This window comes from Amblyomma mixtum, chromosome 1 (genome assembly GCF_055824585.1).
Source record: "Amblyomma mixtum isolate Tamu chromosome 1, ASM5582458v1, whole genome shotgun sequence".
NCBI classification, from domain to species: Eukaryota; Metazoa; Arthropoda; class Arachnida; order Ixodida; family Ixodidae; genus Amblyomma; species Amblyomma mixtum.
This window is the reverse complement of record NC_143012.1, coordinates 308,150,901-308,175,282: the sequence shown is the minus strand read 5'-3', so window position 1 is coordinate 308,175,282 and position 24,382 is coordinate 308,150,901. Positions and strand designations below refer to the sequence as shown.

Sequence of the window (24,382 nt, the reverse complement as noted above, 5' to 3'; positions counted from 1 at the left end):
TTTAAAATGTAACATTCTTCCCTGCCACGCGATCCTAACTTGTGTCGTCAATACCAAAAAATATCCATGATCACTTTTTGAATGTGAATGGCTATTAATGTAGTCTAGCCCCAAAGATCCGAGCACAAAAACAGCCTTGGCGTCATTGCAGTTTGCTTACAGAAACGGCTGGGGGCGGCGGTGCCTGCCGCATATAATTTCTTGTTCTTTTCTAGTTTGTAATTTTAGCTTAGTTTTCAGTGAAAGCGGTCTCTTTGTTATTAGAAGGCTGTAACCTATCAAGACAGACCAACTTCAGTTTGTCTTAAGAGCCCTTTCAAACATAGGGCTGTTCTCATTTCAATGCTAATTAATTGTTCCATGATCATGCCTCCTATGTCACTTTCCGTTATTTTATTTTGTTGTTTATTCGTTTATTTATATTACTGTAAGCCATTTGGGGCTGTTACAAGGCAGAAATCAAATAAATCAAAATACAAAAGAACAGTTTCTAAGTTACACTACATGCAGGGAGGACATCAATAGAGGGTTAACAGCACAATACAAAAGAGCAGATTCCAAATTAGACAAAATGCACTTTAAAATTCTTCACAAAATTGTAGGATAATTGCAGATGACGGACATTTCAATCTATGACTAACTTATTTTGGAAGAGAAGAACGCGTAAGAACATCGGTTTTTCTTCTGGTGATAATAACTGCATGCGGGTGATTAACACTGGGCGATAGTTACCCAGCAGGCCGAAGGTATACGAGATGGGATCCAAGTTTATTTCATTATTTTAGAGCTGATAGAGAAACTTCAGTGGGCCTACCTTACTTCTTGTGGCTAGAAGTTGTGCTACAGCAAGCAGGGCTGTTGCCGACTGGCGTCCTTTGTCGTTGGAAAAAAAAAAAATAAATCCAACTGTAAGCCTCTGAGCTCGTTCTCTATAAGGTACTATTATGTACTATTGATGAAGTACCCAGATTATAATCATGCATTCCATAGTTGGCCTTATGACATTTTCATTAGCTTTTTAACACCAGCGCAAGCTATTCGCAAATTGCGTTTTAGAAATTCCGAGCTTTCTTTGCGCCGAACGACAAATACGGTTTATACGCTTACTTCAATGCAGGTTGTTATTAAATGTCACGTCGATATGATGCAGCTTGGTGATGCGTTTGATTTCGTTGCTGTTAACTGCATATAGAAAAATCAGAGCCTGTTTCTCATTTGAAACGGCCATGTAAACCATTTCCCAGCGATTAAAGCCCATAATCCATTCAGCATTACAATTATGAGTCTCCTTCAAAGAATCGTTTATCAGAACCTAATCATGAGCATTTCTGAGGCGTTAAAGTTACAGGCAATCTTTCCCGAATAATCACACTTCAACAGAAAGCTGCATATCATTTGCGGTATCATTGATGTAAAACAATAATAAAAAGCCTTAAAGGGACCCTGGTGGGACAAGTACTACAGACGACGCATCTAAGAGTGGTAACGTTCACCACCAGTCTCAACGAATTGCCTCCTGTTAGGCAAGTAGACCTGTACGCATTTGGTAATCTTAGGTAGACACAAACTTGTCGTTTTTTTTAACAAATTTCACTTTGCATACCCTGTCAAAAGCCTTTCGCAAGTCTAAAGCAACGACGCCAATTTGATCTTTGAAGTTAGTGGCCCCCGGCAGGGCTGTGAATGGTGTTAAATAACTGCGCAACGCTCGAGAGGCGACTGCGAAACGTATGCTGTTTGGGGTAAAAAAAAAGATTACTACTTTCAAGTAAGCGTTTGCGGATATTTTCCAGCATTTTCACTCCGTGGAAGTGGTCGAAATCGCCATTTTCAACACTCAACCTGTCTCCAGATTTATAAATGGGTACAGCTCTTTCCAACAGTCAGTCACTCGGTACGGCGCCTTCAAGCAAGGAAGCAGAAAAAAATTTTAACCAGGGAATGTGAAACCAATTCACAGTAAAGTTTTAAAAGTTCGTTTGGTGTCATGTCAGGGCCTGCAGACTTCTTGGAATCTAAATTGTCGGTTCAACCGCAGTGAGTTCAACCTGCTCTCGATATACAACAATGTGATCGCAATTCGTCTTGCATGGCGCTTCTAAAGGACTCTATCAAGTTTTGGAACAAAACCTGAGGCAAAGAAACTGTTGACCGCGTGAACCACCACCGTCGACTTACAGGGTACGGTTTTCCATTTGAAAAGTCGTTGTAACTCGGCGTTAACTCCCCAGCGCAAGAACAACATAAAATAGAATAACTACCGCATTACGCCGCTCTTGAGCTAAACCTTAGCAAATATATATATGAATGTCTCTTTGGTATCTCTCAAAGGCACGAAATTCACCGTTTGCTGCAACGTATGCGGTACCGAGTTTAGGCGAGGCATAATGCCTCTGTGGCACCCCTCCTCATAAAGACCAAACTGCAAAAAGTAAATAGATAAAATTAACAAAATTAAATAGTGACAGATTCATATACTTGCTTACCGGCGAGTTTGGTTAATACCGGGTGCATTGTGATAAACGTCCTGTCCGTCAGGGTCTTAAGGAAGCACTCGTAATTTCTGGGGTGGCGGCCGCTACACTTCGCCTCCCCTTGCAACGTCACTGGGGAAGAGGGAACACCTTTTTTTTTCCTCCTATGAAAAAAACACATAATCCCCATCGTTCATGTATCAAAGCACCTAATATGAAATCACTTTGCGCGCGTCTTTGCGCGCGTCTTTAAGCTCTGCTAACACTGGACCGCCAAGAAAGCCATCTTGCGGAGGGAGAGGAGGAGGTACGAAATAGAAATCAATAAAGACTGTCACATGTTTCTTCGGAGTAGAATTATGACTGAGATGGAGGATGACGACAACTGCCAATTTCAGCTCCAGGATATTTTATATGCACTCATTTATGCTTAGAATGACATGCATATATATACTTCATAAACTCTACAGGGCCAAATAAATGATGAGCGCTTTGAACTCCGTTGGAACATTTATAAGAGGCAGCCAGGTCTTTAACTTCCCAAGTTTTTACAAGAAGAACCTCTGTGAGGAACTTGGAAAACCTTTGGTGGCTGAGGGTACAAAGTTATCTGTGTATAAGCACCTAAAACATCGAAACCGGTGCTTGGACGTTGTATAGTCCGATGCAGTGGCGGGTAGTGTATTATGCCCACGTAGACCCATCTAAGTTGTTTTCACTTAACTTCGCAATGTATATTCCCAAGGAAATTTCCGATTGAAAAGTTTAATATATATATGAGCTTGTAGCGGTGACATCGTCATCACTGGCTCTGCTCCGCCTAGCTCGCTGCACCCGCCGGATCGAGTTGGAACCTGGGCCTGTTTGCCTCGTCCGCGAAGTCCCTTCTCCCCACAGCGGGGTGACCCGGACGTGATTAATGCGGATGACGACGCCACGAATCCTCCGCTTCCTGCAGAGTGGTGAGCTCTCCTTCGACCGGGCCGCACGCTCATGGACCCCTGGTCGTCATTTCACTCGCCCATCCCGCAGTTCCGGTCCGCAGCTTTGGAGATGGTACGCTCAGCTTGAGGCCATCAAAGCGCTCAACGCCGTCACCGTGCAGCCTTGTTTTAAGCTCGCTATTCTCTACGCGCTGCCGACCAAGCCTCCACACCCCTCCTCGCCAACGGGGACGCGTGTGTATTCTCTCCGAAGTTTCCGCAGTCTCTAGGCGCCGAGGCAATCGTCCACATGGAACTGATCCCTGCCACGCATCAGGGCGGCTTCCTACCGCTACGAAAGGCGCTACAGCAACCTTAAATATTCGACGAGCCTGTGCGCCTTCGGCTTCCCGCCCGGTGTCACTGTATACACACACCCGCGACCGACTGCCTTTCAGATGGCATCGTTTGTGAATGTCGTGTCTGCGTCAACAGCACCGCCTTCGATGAAGTTCGCAGACGCCACTCTGCTTCTCCGTTTGTGTGTTGCGGCTCATCCACCTTCCGCGACTTGTCACTTCGGCTCCGACTGTTCCGACGGTGATGCCGTAGCCGCCCCACCCGTCTTCCCGATGACCATCGGCGACCGCCGAGCCCGCCATGCTTGCTGTCTTTCCGCCATGTGCCTGGAAAGAGCGTGGTCACCGAGCCGCACAGAAGACTCTGCAGCGATGGTATTTGTTCGTCACGAAAATAACGTTTATGTCCAAAATTCTCGGAAAAAAATTTAGGAAAATAAAAAATTGTTAGGACACTGCTATGGAAATATTGAAGGTCCATTCTTCTGATATATAGCAAAATCTTTATTTTATAGTGTTTCCATCGATCGCAACGAACAGTTAAGATTGCCATAGGAAATCATTGGGGAACGCTTTTGACGATAGCAAGAACGTTGATAGAAAAAAAAAAAAAATTCAAGACTGCCGTCGGATGATCTGCGGATATATTGATTGTTATAGTGATACACTACATGAAAAAAATTGCATTTTAAACGGTTTCCTGCTCTAAAATGCTTTCATCCAGAATTGTCGGGTATTTGCACTCGAAGACTGGGCTTAAAATAATTGATGGTCTATTCTGTTCTAGCAGAAATGGAAAACTACTATTCAGAGTTCTGTAGTCTTACTGCAATAGCACTTGTATGGCAGTCTATCCTCCCTATACTACACATAGCTGCATCATCTTAAATGGCTCTAAGGGGGTTAAATGGCATTTAGGGTATCGTAGACTTCCACACTATTGCATAGTACATCGTCTCAGCACCGGTTCGATGTATTTACGAAAGCGCCTTGTGCCTACGCCATCCTCTACTCAGGAAGAGGTGGCAAGGTGATGTTGAAGAAGTTCGAACAATCTAGAACATTATCTAGAACATTATCAGGAGATAATGGATTAATGATATGATGAAGTGGGGAGGGCTCATCAGAAACAGCTGTCCCATATAAAAATGGGACAAAGCTGTAAAGAAGAAGATAATTTTTGGGAGGACTCTGGCCAATCCCCCACCGTGGGTATGGGTCATTGCTTCGGAGGAAACAACTTTCTATGCTATGGCTGGTATGAGAGGCATTGTCTGTGGTGAGTGACTTCAGCAAGGTGTGGCATTAACCGGGCGAGTATAGTTTACGGCGAATATTGTAAAATGTTTTTCTTGTAGTCAAGCGGAATGTTGTAAAGGTGTGGCGGTTGCTGTACTTCTCCGATCCTGATAAATGAACCCAACGTAAACGAGGTTTCAGGATAAGCAAAGTTAACACTCATTCCGTCACGTTATGCACCGTGGTGCAGCACACGGTGCAGCGTCGATGGCACCCAGAACACGGCAACCACCTGCTTTCATTGTGCGATACGCCTCAGCACCGACAGCCGGAGCTCTTGCTCATCTTCGTGCTGATTACACTAGCGGCCAAGCTCTCAAAATACGCACGACATATCGAACATCCTTGCTGTCATCGTTGCTCTCTACTGACCGACAGTGCTGTCTTTCAAAATTCAAAATTCCGCAAGTGCGCTTTTCTGCATAACAATGTTGCCACAAACAAGATGGCCGACTTCGCTATAAAGGAACTACGTGGACTACAGGACAGGCGCTAAAGGTGTGGATAGAATGTAAGAAACGTATTTTGGAAGAATCAAACAAAAAAAACCGTCTTTCTTGCTTTGTTTCAGCTGGAAACGCATAATCAGCCATCTTGTTTGGGGCAACATTGTTATGCGGAAAAGCGCACTTGCGGAATTCTGAATATCCCCTATTGTGAGCTATATACCTTTCTATCTGGCGAGGAGCTAGTGCGAGAGACAAGAATCCTCCTCTCGCTGCCTGGTACCATTTGTGCACCTACTTCACACTCTCCTAAGGGCTCCACTTGTCCACGATATGCCGTGTTCGGCAGGCAAAATGGCGGCACCCTGGATAAAGAATCACGGATACATCATAGAATTAATGACTCCAAAGTTATAGCGGCGGCTGCCCTCCCACGCACAACTTCTCCACAATCTTCCGAATCATGGTGGCAGCCATTCTGGTAACGCCTCTTGACAGCCAGCCGTTACCCTCCGGACAAAATACAGAGTATGCTATTGCCCTTAAACGATTTTTCCATATCCCATGATCCTAACCGGTACCAGGATGGTCACTACGAACCACACTGCTGCGACGATTTTAAAAGGTGTAGTGAATAGTACGGATTCCCTTTTCCCATCGCCCGCTCGAGGTACCTGTGGATCGCCACTACGTACTTCCCTCTACGGCCTGCCTCAGAGCGACAGCAGAGGGACACCAGCGCCGTCTCTTGAGCAGCTCTCCTTCCACCCTCTTGTGTATGGGAATTGCGTGGGCAGTTGAGAGAGAGACGGTTCCACCTGCGGAGAGGACGAAACGGTAATACACTGCACGTCTGCCCTGACCATGACCCGGCCCACAACATCCTGGTGAGCGGTTACTGACACCTCGGCCTTCTAGCCACCTCGGACCAGGATCTCTTCTTCCCAGCCCGCCACCATGTGGTAGTCCTAAACTTCCTTCCGGAGTTTCTCCAGGCGGCCGGGCTAGAGTGGACGATGAGTCACCAGCGAACTGTTCCATCCCTCCCCTCTGTCCCCCCCCCCCCCTCCCGCCAAGATTCAAACAGTGCCCCTCTAGAGGTTGGCAAAAGACTAGCTTAACCCCCCTCCCAAACAGTCACTCACCATAGAGAGACAACGGAACGATGCCGAGGTGAGAAGACAGAACAGAACCACCGGAGAGTAAGCCTTCCACCTTCCTGCCGCCTGCGCTACCGAGGGAAGCCAACAAAGTGGGAAACCCTAATAAACCCTTTTTCTTGCTGGCTATTCGTACCGGTGTTGCGCGTGTTGTTCTTCGTGGCCTGATCCGAACTACCGGAGCGGGCCTGACCACGGTAGAAACCCCACATTCATGACGCTCAGCGCGTGGCATCTTTGCAAGTCCCGTTGGGGAGGCTATAGCTCACGAATAGCATGACGACCTAGCTACTGCAGATGCGTACTGCGAGGTCCGTGGAATTCCACGCACGAAGACGCGGATGCAGTGAGCAATCGAACTATCCTGCCGAGAGCTCCTGACCAGTACAAGAAGCCTGAGCCAGTTGGTCACGGCTTCCAAGCACCGTCGCTCCGTTGATCTCAGGGTCATGAATTTCGGTCCCCACGTTGGGTGCCAAAATTGTGGGGTTTCTGCCGGTGTCAGGGCGAGGACCGCTCAGCTAGCCATACCACCTTTGTATTCCCAAAGAACAACACACGCAACACCGAGGAATAGCCAGTAGACAAAGGGGGATTTCCCAAATTTCGTTGGCTTCTCTCTCATTTGCGCAGGCGGCAGGAGGCAGGCGCAAGAGGGCAATTACCACCTGGGCGATCGCTCTTTAGTTCTTCTGGTCCGTCTGCCTGCCTACGTGCCCCTCCGTTGTCTGTGTCCACATTCCCCTAGCGCATCGCGTGAAATCAAGGGAGGGAACGGAAAGGGCCCGGATGGGAGCGGGTAACGAAGTTGCCACTTGTATGACGCTGAGTGTAGAGTCACTGATTAGTGACAACAGCTGAGCGAGGGTGTTAAGTGCATAGGGTGCGCGAGGGAAGAAGCGGATTCCCGCAAGGCGCACTAAGGACTATTTAGTCCATTTTTTATTTTTAATAAAACTCGATCCTGTGACTCATTCTGGCAATTTTGTTGACTGTCCTGCAGCAAAATATCAATTTCTTGCCAAGCAAATTCGGTTTAACAATATTCCAGCGACTATATTCGAACTCTTTACGTCAAGACCGAAAATGACCTCGTGGCGACGTTTTGAAATGAACTGTGGGGTAACCTAGCCTCTGGGATCCGCACCTGAGATGCTGTCCTGACAAAACGCAGTTTGCTTGCAAAATCGGCTGGTGATGGCGACACCTTATTTCGTTTTTTTTTTAGACTTTTATAACTTATAAAAGCTGCGTTTTCAGTGAAAGTGGCCTATTTGCCATTAGAGCGCGGTGATCTGTCCATATATGTCCACTTTAGGAGCTGTGAGCTCAGATATATGAAAATACTATTCTCTATAAACGAATCGCAACGCTTGCTGAAACACCGAGTCTGGTTTTACGTCTCATTTTGAGCAAGCATTCTTGGCGGTGTATCATATTCTGTCATAGTACGGGGTTATCGCAAACTCTACTGACCGTCTTACCGCTCTGCTATTCGTAGAAGACTGAATTTCATTCAACGTACACTAAAGAATACGAGGGAATTGCGACGGCGCTGCTCTGAAGCTATGGTTTAACATTTCTAAACCGATTTCGGATCAGATTTCGAATAAAGTCGCCTTACTGTTCGAAGGTGAACGTCGTTAAAGAGAGCTAAAAACATAAAATACTTCCACTCTTAAAAATAAAATCACCTGTATATGTTTAAAACTGCTTTGAATTATTTCGCTTCGTATGCATCCCCCCCCCCCCCTCCCCTCGTGCCTCAAACCCCTAGAATACCACCTCTATATATAACAACTTTAGGCGCTTTGTATTATTTTTGTTTTACCTTAGTTCCCCAAAAAACTTTGGTATGTTCAATGTGTGAGGTTTGTGTTATTTTTGTTCAGCATCCCGATAACCCCCTCCGAAGAAAAATAAAATTTCCCGTATGGCTTTAACATATATTTTTTTTATATTGTGCTTTTCATTACTGCTTAAATTCAAATTTACGATGGCACCAGGGCGACAAAAGGCCTCAAAGCGTTGTATCCTACCTCATTCCATCTGTCCCCTTCCCCCAACGAAAAAATAAGCACATTCCTCTTTGCCTGAGAACTGCATACTCTCGCAGATGCTCTGTGGACGTTTGCGACATGAAGTATTTTGTCATCATTGCTAAAAAAAAATCCTTTCGTGTTGCAAACGACCAAAATTTCCTTCCAGGACTGTGGAAGTACAGTAGCGGCTGACAAAGTGATACGATCATGTAAGAACGCACGCACACACGCCCGCATGCAGACTACTAAAAATCCCGCAACCGGTAACGAGCTGGTCTTTCGAAACAGCGCGCCAGCAGAGCTCTCACAGTTTGCCGAATTACGTAACCTGAGTGCACTGCCCGTTACAAAACCTTCCCTTAAATTGGAGCCCGTTGCCTAGCTATGCTCCTCTCTGTTTATATTTACTCGTGAAGCAACAACGCAGGAACTCATTACACTTCGTGGCTCGTTCGTTACCATACCACGAAAAATCGGAGTTCGAATTTCCCGCGCGCTCTGCGCTTTTCTTAGCGTGTTCAGATGAAGCTGACCCACATATCTTGCGCTAGTCATCTCAGAGAACACGCGAACTCGTCCAGTAATCAGTATCGACTTACCATTGCACAACAAAAAAAAAAGTGTATCTAACCTTAAAAAAAAAAACACAAACTATTCAATTCGAAATTCTGAAATAGGTGAGTAAATAACTTCATTGATTCATGAGAGAATCAAGTCGGGGGAAGGGGGGCAGGAGGAGTAGGACGACCATGGGCCCTCGGGGCGCTCTAGAGAATAATGAGAGAAAAATACTGTCCATACATTTTAATGTCACCTGAAGGAACACCTGGCTTCAAAGAATAGATTCTCGTAGTGCTCATAAAATTCGCTCTTCAAAAATATACCTCACAAAGATTCGTCCCCTATAAAATAAAATAATGCTGCGAGTTAAAAGCTGATCATTATTGGACTTGGCAATGATTCATTTATCATAGCAAAAGCCTTCCAGGTCTTTCAAACTACGAACAAACCAGTAAGTATCAATCAATCAATCAATCAATCAATCAATCAATCAATCAATCAATCAATCAATCAATCAATCAATCAATCAATCAATCAATCAATCACCAGAACTTAGGATTCTCACTTCCCCTACACACACTACGCTTTCAGAAAATACAGGTTGCACATCTACCCTTACGTCATGCGATCAAACCCTGCAAAGAAAAAGCGAACGGCGCACGGAAAAATCGAAGAGCAGCTCTCATCAAGAGAGCGAACGGAACCGACTCCGGCAAAGGTGAGTGCTGCCCCCTGTGGCTACGTTGTGAACTGCGACACCTAACGGACGCGCACCATCGTTGTCAGACACCTGTTGTACTAACGGTTCATTGTCTTTCATTGTTGCCAACGTTAGCAGCTGTTACGGACGGTTCTAGCGAGCAAAATAAACTCGTTTTGAGTAAAATCAAAGAGGAAACATGAGTAGCATAATAAAAATAGCAAGTTCCAATTACGAACCTTTTGTGAGGCACAAGTACGCCCGCTCAAATTGCACGCGCAGCCTCCCCGCCCACAGAGGTGAAAGTCGGGGCGCGGCGGAGCGCGCGGCGAAAGCGAAACCGCATGCTCGGCGGCGCTGGCAGCATTTCCGGGTGCCATTCCACCATGGCCCCGAGCAGTTTGGATGGCGATCTCGCGAAACTGGCCCTGCTCGGTGAGTGTCCGCGTTTAGGCGCCCAGAAGGAAAGGAAGGCGCAGTGTAACACCCTCGCGCCCTTCCGTGGCGCGGGGCCGTGCTACGCCGCAGTCGTGCGCTGTCGTGCCCCGCGCCTAGCCCGCGCTGGCCCACGCCTATCGCGCTTTGCTTGTCTTGTTGGCTCCTCGGGCCCGCCCTGCGGCGGCGGCGCCCGGCCCGCCGTTGCTGCTGCTGTTGCTGCTGCTGTCGCCGCGGTGCCGACAGGCCAGGGTGCGGGCACCACCAGCGCGGCTGGTGGGTCCTCTTTAAAGTCCGGCCGCTGCACGAGTGGCGCCGCCGTCACTTTATGCTCCTCGCACGCACTGCTGCAGCAAACGAGACCGCGCTTGCCCCTCCTTCCCCCACGCCCTTCCCTCGATTCATTCCTGCTGACCGGCCTGACGGGACACCTTGGTACTACATCGCTGCTGCTGCTGCCTGGCACACCGCGTGCACACGCGTCCCGTAACTTCCCCGCTTCCCCTTTCACGCAGTTTCGGTTTGCGCGCTTCCGTAGGAGGGAGGCGCACTGCAGCAAAGCTCGTGTGCGCCGCCTCGCCAGATATGTGGCAGCGGCTGAGCTTGGTTGGCTGCGATGACAGGTGCGAAAGGTGAATGACGAGGAAAGCGGACTAACTGACCGACCGCTGTCGTGTCAGTGCTTGACAGTCTGCGTAATTAAAATGATAGGACTCGCATACGTAATAGTTGCGCAAGTGCACGCGTCGTGCATGTCTTTACATGCGTGTATGTATACTTCTGTGTACTAAAGCTTAAGTAAAAAGAGAATGCATGCGGTAAAGGTCCTTGTTAGCCACAACTCGCCTTCCAGCAAGCTTTGCTCAAATTTCTTTTTGTAGGTTTGACGCACTGCTGTAACTTCCATCACGTTTTCTCTTAAGGTGTTGCTTAGCGTGTTGTACGCACGAGTCAGACCATGGTTATACGCTGGAATGTCACTGATATGTGTTACGTCGACAGTTCATGTACTGTCATCGTTCGCGCATTGTAATTTTCATCACGTTTTGCCCTAAGGTGTTGCTTAGCATGTTGTACGCTGGAATGTCACTGATATGTGTTACGTAGACAGTTTATGTGCTGTCATCGTTCAATGAAGTATTAGAGCGCTTGCCAAGCAATGACTTTGAGTCTGCTGTTATTTAAAAGGAAAAAATCGCCTTGAGAAAAATCTCCTCTACGTGCGAGTAATGCGAATTAGTCTATTCCAATTCCATTCTAATTCTATTTCAATTCTATTCTATTCTAATTCTGTTCTATTCATTTGTAGTTGGTGCAGTTGTAAGTACTGGCACTGACTGGGATAAAAAATGAAACCAAAAACCAAACGACGTTTATACATTGCTCCTTTCTTTAGCCACGCACGGCTATTCTTGATGTTTAATGTCCTTGTTTGAATTAAGCCAATACAATTTTGAACAAAAGCCAAAAGAAGGCATCTTCGACCATTAGACGGGATATTTGATCTGTCGTTAGGTGCTAAATATTTGTGGTAGTGTCTGTTAGAGAGGCTAAATATATGCTCATTAAACATTAAAAGGAGTTATTAACTCACTTTTTCGCAGCTAAAGGAGATGACACCGCGGCTCGTTATATTTCCTCAGCAACACTTGAAACCTTGGTATGCCGATTAAGATTTACGCTTCATTCAGAAGCTGATCAATAAAACCAATCTAGAAAACGCATGTGGGAAGCGGATTAAGGCAATTCAAATGTACTTCACTAACGTATGTCGTTTTTCGGGTGTGCTGACTTATACTATTTGAAAAACAAAGAGCAGAGCATGGGAGCTCTGGTAATAAGGCACGGTTCCACTCGCACTGTTTGACATTTATTTTTCTTTTAAAATGATTTCATCCGCGGCCCCGTTGTTCGCTCTTACTGTTACGAATGAGACTGTATTCTTCACCGACGTACGAACGCGTTTCAAGGAGAGAATATGCGTCTAATATATTTGCCCTACCAAAAAACTGTTATAGCCATTTATTTTGACGGACAGCCATTTGCACCACAAACTTAGGCACTTTGTGGAAACCCAGTTCTTCACGATTTATGGTAGTGGCGTAATTGAATTGGCCTTTTCCTCTTATTCTGCGCCCATCAGTGACAGGTGGGGCTATAGTTTTTTTTATTTTTTAAGCCCACACTCATTACAATTTTCACCTGTGTCGAAAAGCATGTTGTATCCTGCCTTTTCTCTTGTGGAGTCAATATTTTTTTTTATTTTGGGGGCAGTCAAATCTCTCGTCTCTTTAATCGGTTCACCGCCGACGTTCTTTACTTAGCGGTAATCTTGATTAACGTCTTCAGGCGTGTTGTACGTTTGCTTTTTTTCAGCGACTGACAGCTGTTGTACGATTTATTCCCTGCCGAGAGGACAGGCCAGCAATAGCAGGAGCTATGTTTGCTAAGAAATAATAGCTCCTAAGCGAATATTCAACTCTTCAAATAAATGTGCCTAAATTCATCCTCATCTACCCCCATAGCAACAACCTGTAGTAAAGCTACGGTTCCTTTCGTAACTTTCCTTGAATTGGAGATATATGGCGGAGTCCATTATATATATGGAACATAAGTAATATATATATATATATATATATATATATATATATATATATATATATATATATATATATATATATATATATATATATATATATATATGGAGGTATGTACATGGAACTGGAGATATATGGCAGAGGCCTTTGCCTTGCAGTGGGCTTAGTCAGGCTGATGGTGATGATGTTGTGTCGAAATAGGTCGCCACAACACAGCCTAAAGAGTTGTACTGTGACTTCCTTCATTTTTAGTCGTCATGCAAAAATGTAACGGTGGCTTAATCAGGGTTTGAACGCACAAGAAAATTAAGATACCAGGAAATGTAGTGCTTTTCACTCAAATACCGTGGCTGAAGCTTTTGTGTTGATTGGTAAATTTTGAATAGAACTGAAAATCTCTAGAGAAACAATTTCGACGCAAAGCGCAAGAAATTAGATTGTAGGCACTTGATTGTATAAATTTTTATAATGTTTTATTAGTGGCGCAGCCAAGCAATTTTCAAGGGCAGGTGTAGCAGAAGAGACACTTTGCTAACGCGATTCGCAAAGAAGACAGAAGATGCAGTGAGATAACAGTCTTATTTATGTACACTACGTGTACGGAAAACAATGAACACAATTTCTGAAAATTGTTGCATGGAAAAGAATTTGAAAATTCATGCTGTGACCCTCAAAAGTATTCCCATCGCGTCCGCTAACGTTGGCAATCTTGGCGACGTTGCTGGAAACTTAAGGAGTCTACACTGTGTAGCTTTAGGGCATCGGCCACTTTGCTGAAGTGTGGCCTTTCAGACTTATCAACTTCTGGAAGACAAGCTACGCGAAGCACAGTCTGAGCTCAATGTTTTGAAGCTTCTATAGGACTGGTTTTCCCAGTGAAAGTTCCTTGGCAGTTACTGAGGTGTGAGTGGGTGTAATATCCCTATACAAAGGATCCATCATATGGCAGTTTCATCGCTCATGCGCAGAACTGTTCAAATGGTCAAGAACTTTCTCGTAAAACTCGGGCTAGGATTGACATTGGCTTTAAGATTGGCGCTAGGATTCATATTAAATACTTAATACTGTATTTCTTTATTGTCATTATTTTAGTAGCCGGTGCCACAAGCCAAGGCTTGATGCCATTTATGTGCCATGATGGTGATTTCGTCTGAAAACAAGTTGAAAAGTTTCACTTCATTATAAACAGCGTTCACAAGTACGAATTGTCGCTAATGTTGTTCGCACGTTATATCGAAATTATCTTTGAGATAACGCCGCTGTTTCTATTCGTTAGTTTTAAAAACTATACCCTAAGCCCACACTATAGAGAAAAAAGATGCCGGGCGCTTTTAAGGATCTTACGTGCGAGTAATGCGAATTAGTCTATTCCAATTCCATTCTAATTCTATTTCAATTCTATTCTATTCTAATTCTGTTCTATTCATTTGTAGTTGGTGCAGTTGTAAGTACTAGCACTGACTGTTACTGATTAACAATTTGTATTTTCCCGCCTTTGATGACGTCACACAGTTTCGACCAATCGCGAATTTTGCAACACCGCCACTTCTTGTTCGACGCCGGGTTTTCTTGACGATTAGCCATCTAATGTTTTAGCATTAATAAGCGATAGAGTGACAGTCGCAAGCGTCGGCAAAAAATGAAGCCGGGCGCAGTGAAAGGGCAGATGTGCATCGTCTGACTCAAAGGTCATCTTCATCATTAGCCAGAGAACGTCCACGTTAGGTGAGAGGCCTCGCCTCCTAATCTCCAATTAGCCTTGACCTGAGCCAGCCACATCAACCCCATCCGTGCTAATTTCCCTGATCTCTCATCTCCCCACCTGACTCTCGACTCGGGCTGCGTTCGCCTTCCCTAAGAATCCCTTTTACCCTATTGGTTATCTGCTCTCAGGATTGAAAGTTAACGAATATTTTTACTTGATACGACGTTGGTTCTAACCAAGTGATGTGCTCTTCTGCATAAGCAGCTTGGACGAGAGTACGCATTTCATGGGCGTGTTGTACGAATTAATTGTGAACAATTTCTTCGAGAGTAAAGAAACTATGGGGACATTTAAGTAACAATAAGAGTGAAATGCGAAGCACAAGATTTCACATTTGTCATCTTGTTTTAATTTCTGTACGTGTTTGCGTCAATTTCTTTGCAATTGTCGGTCCATCAACCGCCATACCTAGATTGTTAGCTGCAGGAGCAGGTATCTGCTAAGCTGTGACGGTGCCGACATTTGCACTTATAAAATTCTTTTTCTGAATTTAGATTTCGATTGTTTGTCTAGGTTGCTGTCTAGGAACTAGGTTGCTCACAATTCGGTGGGCAGGTTATGATGACGTCGCAAGGTCACGTGACCTCTGTCGATCTCTCTCGACCAATCCACCTCAGACATCGCTGGGTTTTTGGCGTCACGACGACTCTAATGCTATTGCTATACATAAAAAGACGATAACATTGATAACCAGCCAGATGCCCAGTGTTACTGATGGGGAGAGGTGTCCAGGGTGTTTTCCATGTTGCACAGATTGTCGCCCCTATACTTGAAAGCTTTGTGACATTGGTAGACCTGCGATGTCGATAGAATAACTTCCGCACATGCTTTGTTTGTAATTTCTATAGTATCCAATGGTTGCTCATTTTCACTCATTGCGTGCTGTTTCCTCGATTAGCCTAAATTTTTTTTCTGTGACGAGGTGTTCTAACAGGGTACCAAAATTCCGAACTTTTTGATACCAAGGGGCACCGCACACAAATGAAAAGGGTTCTAACCTGTACCTGGTTCCGCCGCATGTCTTGGCAGCATCTTTTGCCAGCCAAAAGCCCAAGGGGGTGCAGCTGTTCTCATTACTTTTCTGGACACATGTCATATGCACTGTTACAAATGCGAAGTTATCATTTTCTTCCTGTTGTGAACCCCCCATAGAAACGTCCATAAGTTTTTTTTTTACACTCGGCCCTTTCGAAATTTTTTTTTTTTTTTCATGTACCACTCGCAAAGCACATGTAACGTCTTAATAGAGATCGTGGCATCGTAAAGGCAAGAATCCTGTTTCATACGGCAGGTTTATTGGCCAGGAGGAATTGCATCGATATCAATGGGCTGCGCTAACTTTTATCATTTACACCGAAGTGTATGACCGCGCAGGGAGGATCTGCTACAATACTGAAGCGGCGAGGTGCTAAAGAAGTTACGAGCGCACTAGAGATTGCGGCTTCTGGGGGAGGCAGGTATACCATTACGATTTCCGGGCCTACTTTGCCAATACGTATTTCCTTTGTGTGCTGTCGAGCTTTCTATCAAAGAAACCTCGCGTCTACGAGAGCTTGTAACGAACGCCGCAGCCACACTTCCGGCATCTGCTGGTGTACGGTGAACGGGGCTCTGCAGCGGCCTCAGCTTACAGTCGAGTTCTCGTTACGCCACGTGCTACATTCATGCTCTGAGGACATGAGACAGTATCGAGGAGTGTCTCTGAGTGGCCCAACGAACGTTTGCGTTACGCCGAGCTGCAGCTGGCTGACGTTGGGCAACGAATTTTAAGGACGAGTCAAGGACGACGAGTCTGTCTGCGATGAAGGTCAAGTTGACCAAAACAGCAACCACGTGACCACACTGTATCACATAGCCACAGTTGACGCGTTGCGCTTTAGTCGATACGTTTAGTTTCAATCCGTTGTATATGTGCCAATATGGCGGCCATCGAAGTGGGGCCTCCCCAGGGACCACCATTTGCATAAAATTTGGGGGCCACCTGTTTGACGCAGAATGTTCGAAGCCATGTCAAATGACTTCTCATGTTCCTGAGGATAAAATTACCAATTGAGATGAAGCCCAAAATATGTGCGGGATTCGCGACGACGACCTTTCCGCCCACAAACCGTGCGTTCCGAGGACCTTCAGACTACCGTTACGGACGAACTCTTTGTCGCAGAGTATTCCGGATGGTGTCAAACGACTCGTCGTGTTGTGATGCACACGTGTATAATATTTATTAACTGATATGACGAGGAAATATACCGGATATAGCGAAGGTAGCTGTAAATTGCAAGAGCAGTGGGAAATCCATGTGGTAGATGGCGGTGCTCGTAACTTAGAAATTCTGTTTCCGGAAAGGAAACATATCTGCGGATGTTTGAATTTGGTCTTCTCCACGTTTGCTGAGCACACTGATATGAACGCTTGAAGCTCCCGTAGCTAACGCTCAAGTCGAACACTTAGGCAGCGTTGGCGGAGAATTTCTTTAGAAACGAGATACCACTACCAGGGAAACTTCGTATACAATGGTGATTCGTCAGAAATGTGAAATGGAAGTGTGGGAATTCCCCCTGATGAGTGAAGTGCTGCGAATAGTTCGCCTTGTTGCGACATTATCTGCGCGAGGAGAAACGTTTGGCTGTCCGTATTGTTCAGGGAGATCAAATCTATGACGTTTTCGCGTATCACGTATGGCGAAACGGTGCTGTCTCCTTTGAGGGAGTATAGTTTCGTATTTGTAATGAACTAGCTATATTATATTAGAAGGCGGCCACATGCACGAAACGACTTGCCTGCGTGTATCCTTCGGTCTTTTTGGACTGGCGTGAAAAACAAAATCTGTACACAGCTGCATTACAAATGTGAGTTATGGCAAACCGAATTTTGCTGCATCGTGTTGATCTCTGAAAGTTCGAGCCTTGAGCGATTTTATTTCGAGTCCTTGATAGACATGCCATCGACTCTGTCTTTACTTTACTTTGTACGAATATTCGTGCCTTAGACATAGGATTGTCTCAGAATAGAAAGTGTTTCATTAAAGGTGGCGTTCATATTTCACTGGCACCGGACTGTAGCTTGTTAAGAAATGCGTTATTTTGGACAACCCGCACTAAGTTCCTAACGGGAAGTAGTCGCAAGTGATAGACCGCGCACACGGCTTTCCAGTGAGCGTAAACGTGTTCACCGGTGATACGTCGGAAGGGTTCACTAATGCGTAAAAAGACCAGTCGGGAAAAAGCGTGTTGTAGAGTTCCCTCTAACGTACTGTTCTCGATTTTCTGGATTTAAAAGTGACTCCCGCAAAAGGAAATGATACTTTGAGCTTCACTATGCGATGGATCGCTCAGTAAGTTAAATGCGGAGTTCATTATGCAGATATATCGCAACGTCTGCAACATTTACGCATGCAATTAACATTTATTGGAACGTAAAAAATGTCATACTCCAAAAAATTCTTTGTATTCTTTCATATGTCAGGTGTCTAGTGGATTAATTTATCTCAGCGTCTTAATTTGACAAAATAATTGCATACGGAAGTGCAAATCATGACACATTTCAGGACAGTGTTATATTTCCTAAAGCTACGCAACAGGATGGCTTTACCATGTTTTGCAACGTATAAGTTGCGAAATTAATGCCGTTTGCTCCTCACATGCTTTGAAAATTTTGGACTACGTTATAAATATTACGAAATATAATTTTCCGCAATCAAGAAAAGATGAACTAACAAACATGCTCTAAGTAGTGATATAGCCTGATATTTAAAAAAAAATTGACAGACGATCATGAGAACTGATGCGGCGAAGCTGCGGTGGGAGGGGGCTTTTTCCATTCACTTTACATTGGTCGCCTTTCCATTGCTTCTTTGAATTTGCTTTCGCCGTCACTTTTTAGTTCATCTATACTGCGCGTACTACTGATGGGTGGACCCTTCTGAAAGGTGGAGTTGGGTGCGGATCGGTGGGGGGATCCTCTCGTTTGCTTCTTGTCTGTGGAGGCGTTCTGGAGGTTGGAGAAGGACTGAGGTGGGTATATGGTGTCATGGCTGGCTGAAAAAATAAGAGGTAAAGGAGGGTGAAAAACGGCGCTGAAATTGAAGTACACTCTGAACACGAATCATCATCATCATTTATTGACCCTTAAACACCCCTGGTTGGTGGGGCATTACATAATGGGGGGGGGGAGAAGGAGGGGGGGGGGGCGCTGCATCACAAAAATACACCAGGTCACAGTCAGTGCCATATACATATACGGCAGGATATAAAGAAAAAATGTGGATGCACCTATATAGGGAAAAGAGTAAACTGTCCTTTAGTGCAATCCCGTTTAGTCCTTTCTGTTTAAAATGTAGACACCCTAAACAGAAAAGAGTAAAAAGGGAGTAACGTTGTCCTTTAGCGCGTACCCTTTATAAATAGAGTGCACTAAAGGACAGCTTAATCCCTTTTTACTCTCTTAAAGGTTCATTTGTGTTTAGAGTGTAGGCATTTGAAAGCTGCTGCTTCCAGGACAGTGTATACGTAGCCGGTAACAGAGTCCCGTGCCTGTATCGATCGTCACTGATGTGCGGCTGATGAATGCCGCGAGGGAAAGCGTTAAGCCTCGACGCTCTAATGAGTGCAGGCCTGGGCGGATGTTGCAAAGCGTCCGCTCTCCAGGGAGGCGCGGTGAAGAGCCTGATGAATACAGGAACAGTACAAAAGACGCACAAACAGCGCATCTGTTCGCGCATGCGCCGTGTAGCTCTGCGTGGCGAGTTCGATACTGTGCAAGGCAATGCGTTGAACTTAGGTCGGGAGTTTCTGACAAAATATGTTATGCCTGCACGATGGACGTTGGCTTCAAGCTACCCGCACATTGCAGCCTTCGCAACCAGCGCCCTTGTCATCGTGGGCCTTTAGTGTAACTCTTTAAGAGAAAAGAACAATTCTTTTTAAGCCAGCTGGCCTACGAGCAGATGAATTGAGCTTATTACGCACGAAGGGCGAGAAAATCGTTCCCGATTTTCTTCATAATTGACGCATTCGAGCATTGCAAAACAACGCAGGCTTTATTGTTCGTAACGCGCCGACGACAGAAAGATGGCTTTCTTTTTTTTTTTTCTTGAGGCCCCACGAAATAAGCAGCAGTGAATGTCGCCAGGAGCACTAGCCTTTGTGTTCATTTCAAAGCTGCTACCGGCAAAAGAGACGGCGTGTATTTCTCTTTGTTGTGCGCTCTAGAAATGCTGACTTTGTGCCTTCAAGTACAGCAGTGTGTGACATAGTGCATGTGCGGTGGACAAAGGCTACCCCCCCAACCCCCTCGTTTTCCGTGTGGAATTCGTGCCTTGTGTGCTTCTTCAAACAGCATTCACATATCGCTTCTGAAAAGATGGGCTTAACTCGAGCGGCTGCTGTGCGTAGAGCTTTCAGATTATGATCCTTACAAAATCGTGGATTTCTTTCGGAGCTTACGATCCGTAGTTTATCTACAAAAGTGCACTCTAAATACCTTACTTTCACTAATATCATTTCGAGCTTATGCTGCGCCTGGTAGGTTCATTATTGCAACCTTTCGAGCGCTCTTGTTGAGATAACGTTACTCTTGGTTATGTACTTGGAGGAGCGTTCTTTTTTTTATTTTAGGTATGAATCCGTGTTGTTAAAGCGGTCGAAGATGAGATGCGTGTCCCCACCTTAAACCGACGCTGCGGACAGCCTCACCCAATTATTGTTATCAGTAAAAATGGATTATCTGCAGGGAAAGACGCATTTATCAGCGAGAAAATTGGATTAAAAAATCTGCCCGCCAGTCGAGTCAAACTTGCGACATATTTACCGAAAAAAAAAATGGGTTGCCGCCGCCTCGAAGTGAATAGCGGAGTAGTGTAGCCTCAGGGATCCTGTGCAGAAAAATCGTTGTCGACGCAAGCATTTTACTTCCGACATAGGCCGGTGATGGCGACACCTGTATTTCGTTTTTTGTGTGTGATTTCTTGCTTATAAAAGCTCCGGTTTTGGTGAGAGTGGCGATTTGTGATTAGAATGGGGCACCCCCTCGATAAAGGCCAACTTTTAATCGTTCTCACTGTCCCTCTAATACAACATAGTCGGGGACGACTAACATGTTGCGTGGGCTTGCATCGTGCTTTTAACCCTACGTGCACGAAGTGGCGGCTTCCCCAGTATGCTGTTCTCATGCGCTCACCAGCCAACCAGACGGCTGGAAGCTGTCGCTTCGCGCTCGTAGCATCTGCTTCATAGTGAAAGAGTGTTGTGGACAAGCATAGAAGCGCTCATATACTTAACCTTCTTCCTTGAACTTACCTCACTCGTCAAAGTGCGGTCGCTGACTCGCTGTTCGTCATGAAAGAGAAAACAAAATTTATTTTCAGCGAATGAGTGTCACCCGCTTGTCCCTATCCACAGCCGTCTCCACCGACAGCTTCTTCTCCCGACGGTGTATACCTCCACCTGTTATTTCCATTTAGACTTTGGCCGTCCCTCTTTCCTTACATATCCGTCACTCTCATCTTCCGACGTAATCACCGGTTTCACTACTGTATGCGTTTGCAAGGGCCTATGATGCGTGGAGGACAAGGAATCGTTATGCGAATGAAATCGTCAAGCGATCAGTTATGCTCTAGTTCCAGCTGCCTGAACAGCATGTTCTCGTTCGGCACATTAACGCTGCTGCTCTCAGCACTTCTATATCCGTGCGGTGTTTGGCGTTCTGCTCCGCATAAGCCATGGCCAGCGGACGGCAGCGGCCATGGAAACTCCAATACTGTAAACTGCTCACGAAGATGAGCAATGGAAAGTGAGTCTTCTAGTTTTCTCCGCGACAACAGAGTACAAACAGTGCTGTTCAAGCAAGTTTCTCGCAGCCTATCCGAAGATGTCCTTTCGCCCCCGGCTGCAGCTCTGCCAGGGTATACACGGTGGTTCCTTCTCCTTCTCCCGCGCAGGGCCATCGGGCTGCGGCGGGCGCCAGTGAAGGGACCACCATGCGGCCATGAGCGAGGCGGCCGGGGACCTGCCAGAGCCCTGGCTGCCGCCGCCCACCAACGGCGAGCCGCTGCGGCTGCCGCCCGTCTCGACGCTCATGCAGGCCAAGGAGGCGGCGGCCGTCGTCGGCGGCTGGGCACCGCCGCCACACGACCTGCTGCTTCTCTCCTCCGAGGAGTCGTCGAGCGCCGCGCCGAGCCCCGCGGCGCCGCCGGCCGCCGTCCCGAGCCCCGCCGCGGCGTCGACGACGACCAGCAGCCGCGGTCCCTTCCAGTGCAGCGTGTGTGGCAAGCAGCTGGCGTCCCGCAACGTGCACCAGCTGCACATGCGCTCCCACTCGGGCGAGAAGCCGTTCGGCTGCGCGCTGTGCGGCCACCGGTTCTCGCAGAAGACGTCCCTGACGCGCCACATGCGCTCGCACACGGGCGAGCGGCCGTTCCCGTGCGAGGTGTGCGGCAAGCGGTTCGCCGACAAGGAGCGCATCAAGATCCACATGCGCACGCACACGGGCGAGAAGCCGTTCGGCTGTCACGTGTGCGGCAAGGCCTTCTCGCAGAAGTCCACCGTCAAGCGGCACATGAGCGTCCACACGGGCGAGAAGCCGTTCGGCTGCCCCGTATGCGGCAAGGGCTTCGCCAACCGCGGCAACCTCAACGCCCACGCCAAGACACACCACCAGAGCTGACCGGCTCTGCTTTACTTAAGGCCCATATCACACAGCGCCGCTGCATGTAGCCCTTCCTCGTTAATACTGTTGTTGTTGTTGCTGCTGCCTGCTGCTGCCTCCGCCGCCGCTGCCGGCTACATGCATTGTTGAGAGCGCTTATTTATCACTGGTTAGAAGGAGAGAGAGAGAGCCTTTATTTATACCTCTGTTGGGCATTAGCTGGCTGGGCCAGCCGACCGTAGGAATCTCGCCTCGTCAAGAAGAATCTCTTAGGGCATTATTACTTCGACATTCCAGGGGCCGGGGGGACACCACTAGTCAACTGCTACCGCGGGGTCTGCTCAAAGTCCTGTGTGGCCTACGCCACCCGTAGAAGCCTCTGCGTAGCCTCCATTATAGCGTAGTCTATCCGTCCAGGCAGGGCGGGTGCCCAGTTGCGCCCTCACCGGCCGCACACGACGGCTGAATCTACTTCTGTGCATGATATATCGCTGTGCCTTCCGTTTTCACGGCTGCGAGCAACGGTGGTGGTACCTGTTGAAAGAAGCGTTTTGTTTTTGTTACGCTTTTAGAAGATAGAAAGAAAAATAAATTTCGTTTTTCAGACTCTCTGTCTGCGTCCATCGCCGTCCGCGGGTCGGTGCGAATCCTCCGCCCGCAGAGTCAATGTGACGGCGAAGTGTCTCCTGTAAGAGAAAGCCGGCAGCCATAGGTTGCGTTTGTTTTGAACGTTATTTTCCACGAATGATACAATAGGGGGGTCTTTGGCGTTTAGACACGTAGCTACCGCTTCCGTGGCAACGGTAAACACATTTGAAAGGCACGCAATCCACACCTTCACAACGCAATTCACGACAGATTCGCAACCTTGACCTACGGGGCCGAAAATGCCCGCGCGAATACACGCACATCCTTTGGGGATCGGAAGACAATAGGCGACGTCAGGCAGCGCCACTGATGCGGAACGCCCACCTTTAATTAGATGCGTTTTCTGTTTGCCTCCACGTAGCCGTCGGAGCACCGTTCTATAGCGCTACGGCACCCGTGGCCAGCACGGAGAAAAGAATCGGCATGCACCGATCCACGCTGATAAAGAAATAGAATCTGCATGCACTGCCTAGTGATCTGAGCGAAAGAACAGTACTGTTATTTCGCCGCATTACATCGATAAAACAAAGACGACAATAAATAAGCGCTCTAATATCTTCAAGATGTACAGTCGTGAACAGAAGAAGCACGCTTCGGCGGTAAAAGTCTTCTGATGCGTTACCTAGCGAAATTTAATGGATGTTTGATGCCTACGTAAGTAATATTAACTATTACATTTACACATAAAGGCAGCAAACATTTTCGTTACTCTACGCGACAGAAGAGTTTGGTTTCGTTTGGTTTTATGGGGTTTAACGTCCCAAAGCAACTCAGGCTATAAGAGACGCCGTAGTAGAGGTCTCCGGAAATTTCGCCCACCTGGGGTTCTTTAACGTGCACTGACATCGCACAGTACACGGGCCTCTAGAATTTCGCCTCCATCGAAATGCGACCGCCGCGGCCGAGATAGAACCCGCGACTTACAGGTCAGCAGCCGAGTGTCATAGCCACTGAGCCACCGCAGTGGCCGTACAGAAGAGTTTGAACACAGACGCGTGGTCCATATACCTCCACTTCTTAATTAATGTTCACTTCGTCGCCAGCATGAGACTTGGTTAAGAACTGCCTTGACGCGCTTGAAGATCAATTTTTGCAGAGAAGAGGCGTGTATAAGACAGCAATATGTCCAAGTTGCTGCCACGTTATAGAAAGTTAAGCTCATAAGAGACATGTGGCGTTCATACTTAGCAACGGGTTCACATCTGTCCGGTATTAACCAGTTCCAACTGCCGTCTTATAACCGAAGGGGAGTAAACTATTCGACGTCGACCAGGAAGACACTCCTGCAGCCGCCATGGTGGCTCAGTGGTTATGGTGCTCGGCTGCTGACAC

At 46.7% G+C, this 24,382-nt stretch overlaps 1 protein-coding gene across 1 annotated transcript; it reads left to right on the top strand.

The window, feature by feature from the left end:
- Positions 1 to 10,269: 10,269 nt before the first annotated feature.
- Positions 10,270 to 23,008, top strand: LOC149372360 (uncharacterized). The gene is made up of 2 exons (XM_089566822.1): positions 10,270 to 10,399; positions 21,696 to 23,008. The coding sequence occupies exon 2, from the start codon at positions 21,743 to 21,745 to the stop codon at positions 22,418 to 22,420; it is 678 nt and encodes a 225-aa protein (XP_089422948.1). The 5' UTR covers positions 10,270 to 10,399; positions 21,696 to 21,742; the 3' UTR covers positions 22,421 to 23,008.
- The last annotated feature ends 1,374 nt before the right edge of the window (positions 23,009 to 24,382 follow it).

Bases quoted from the DNA above. Each gene is read 5' to 3' on its own strand.
- LOC149372360 (XM_089566822.1), top strand. From the start codon at position 21,743: ATGAGCGAGGCGGCCGGGGACCTGCCAGAGCCCTGGCTGCCGCCGCCC.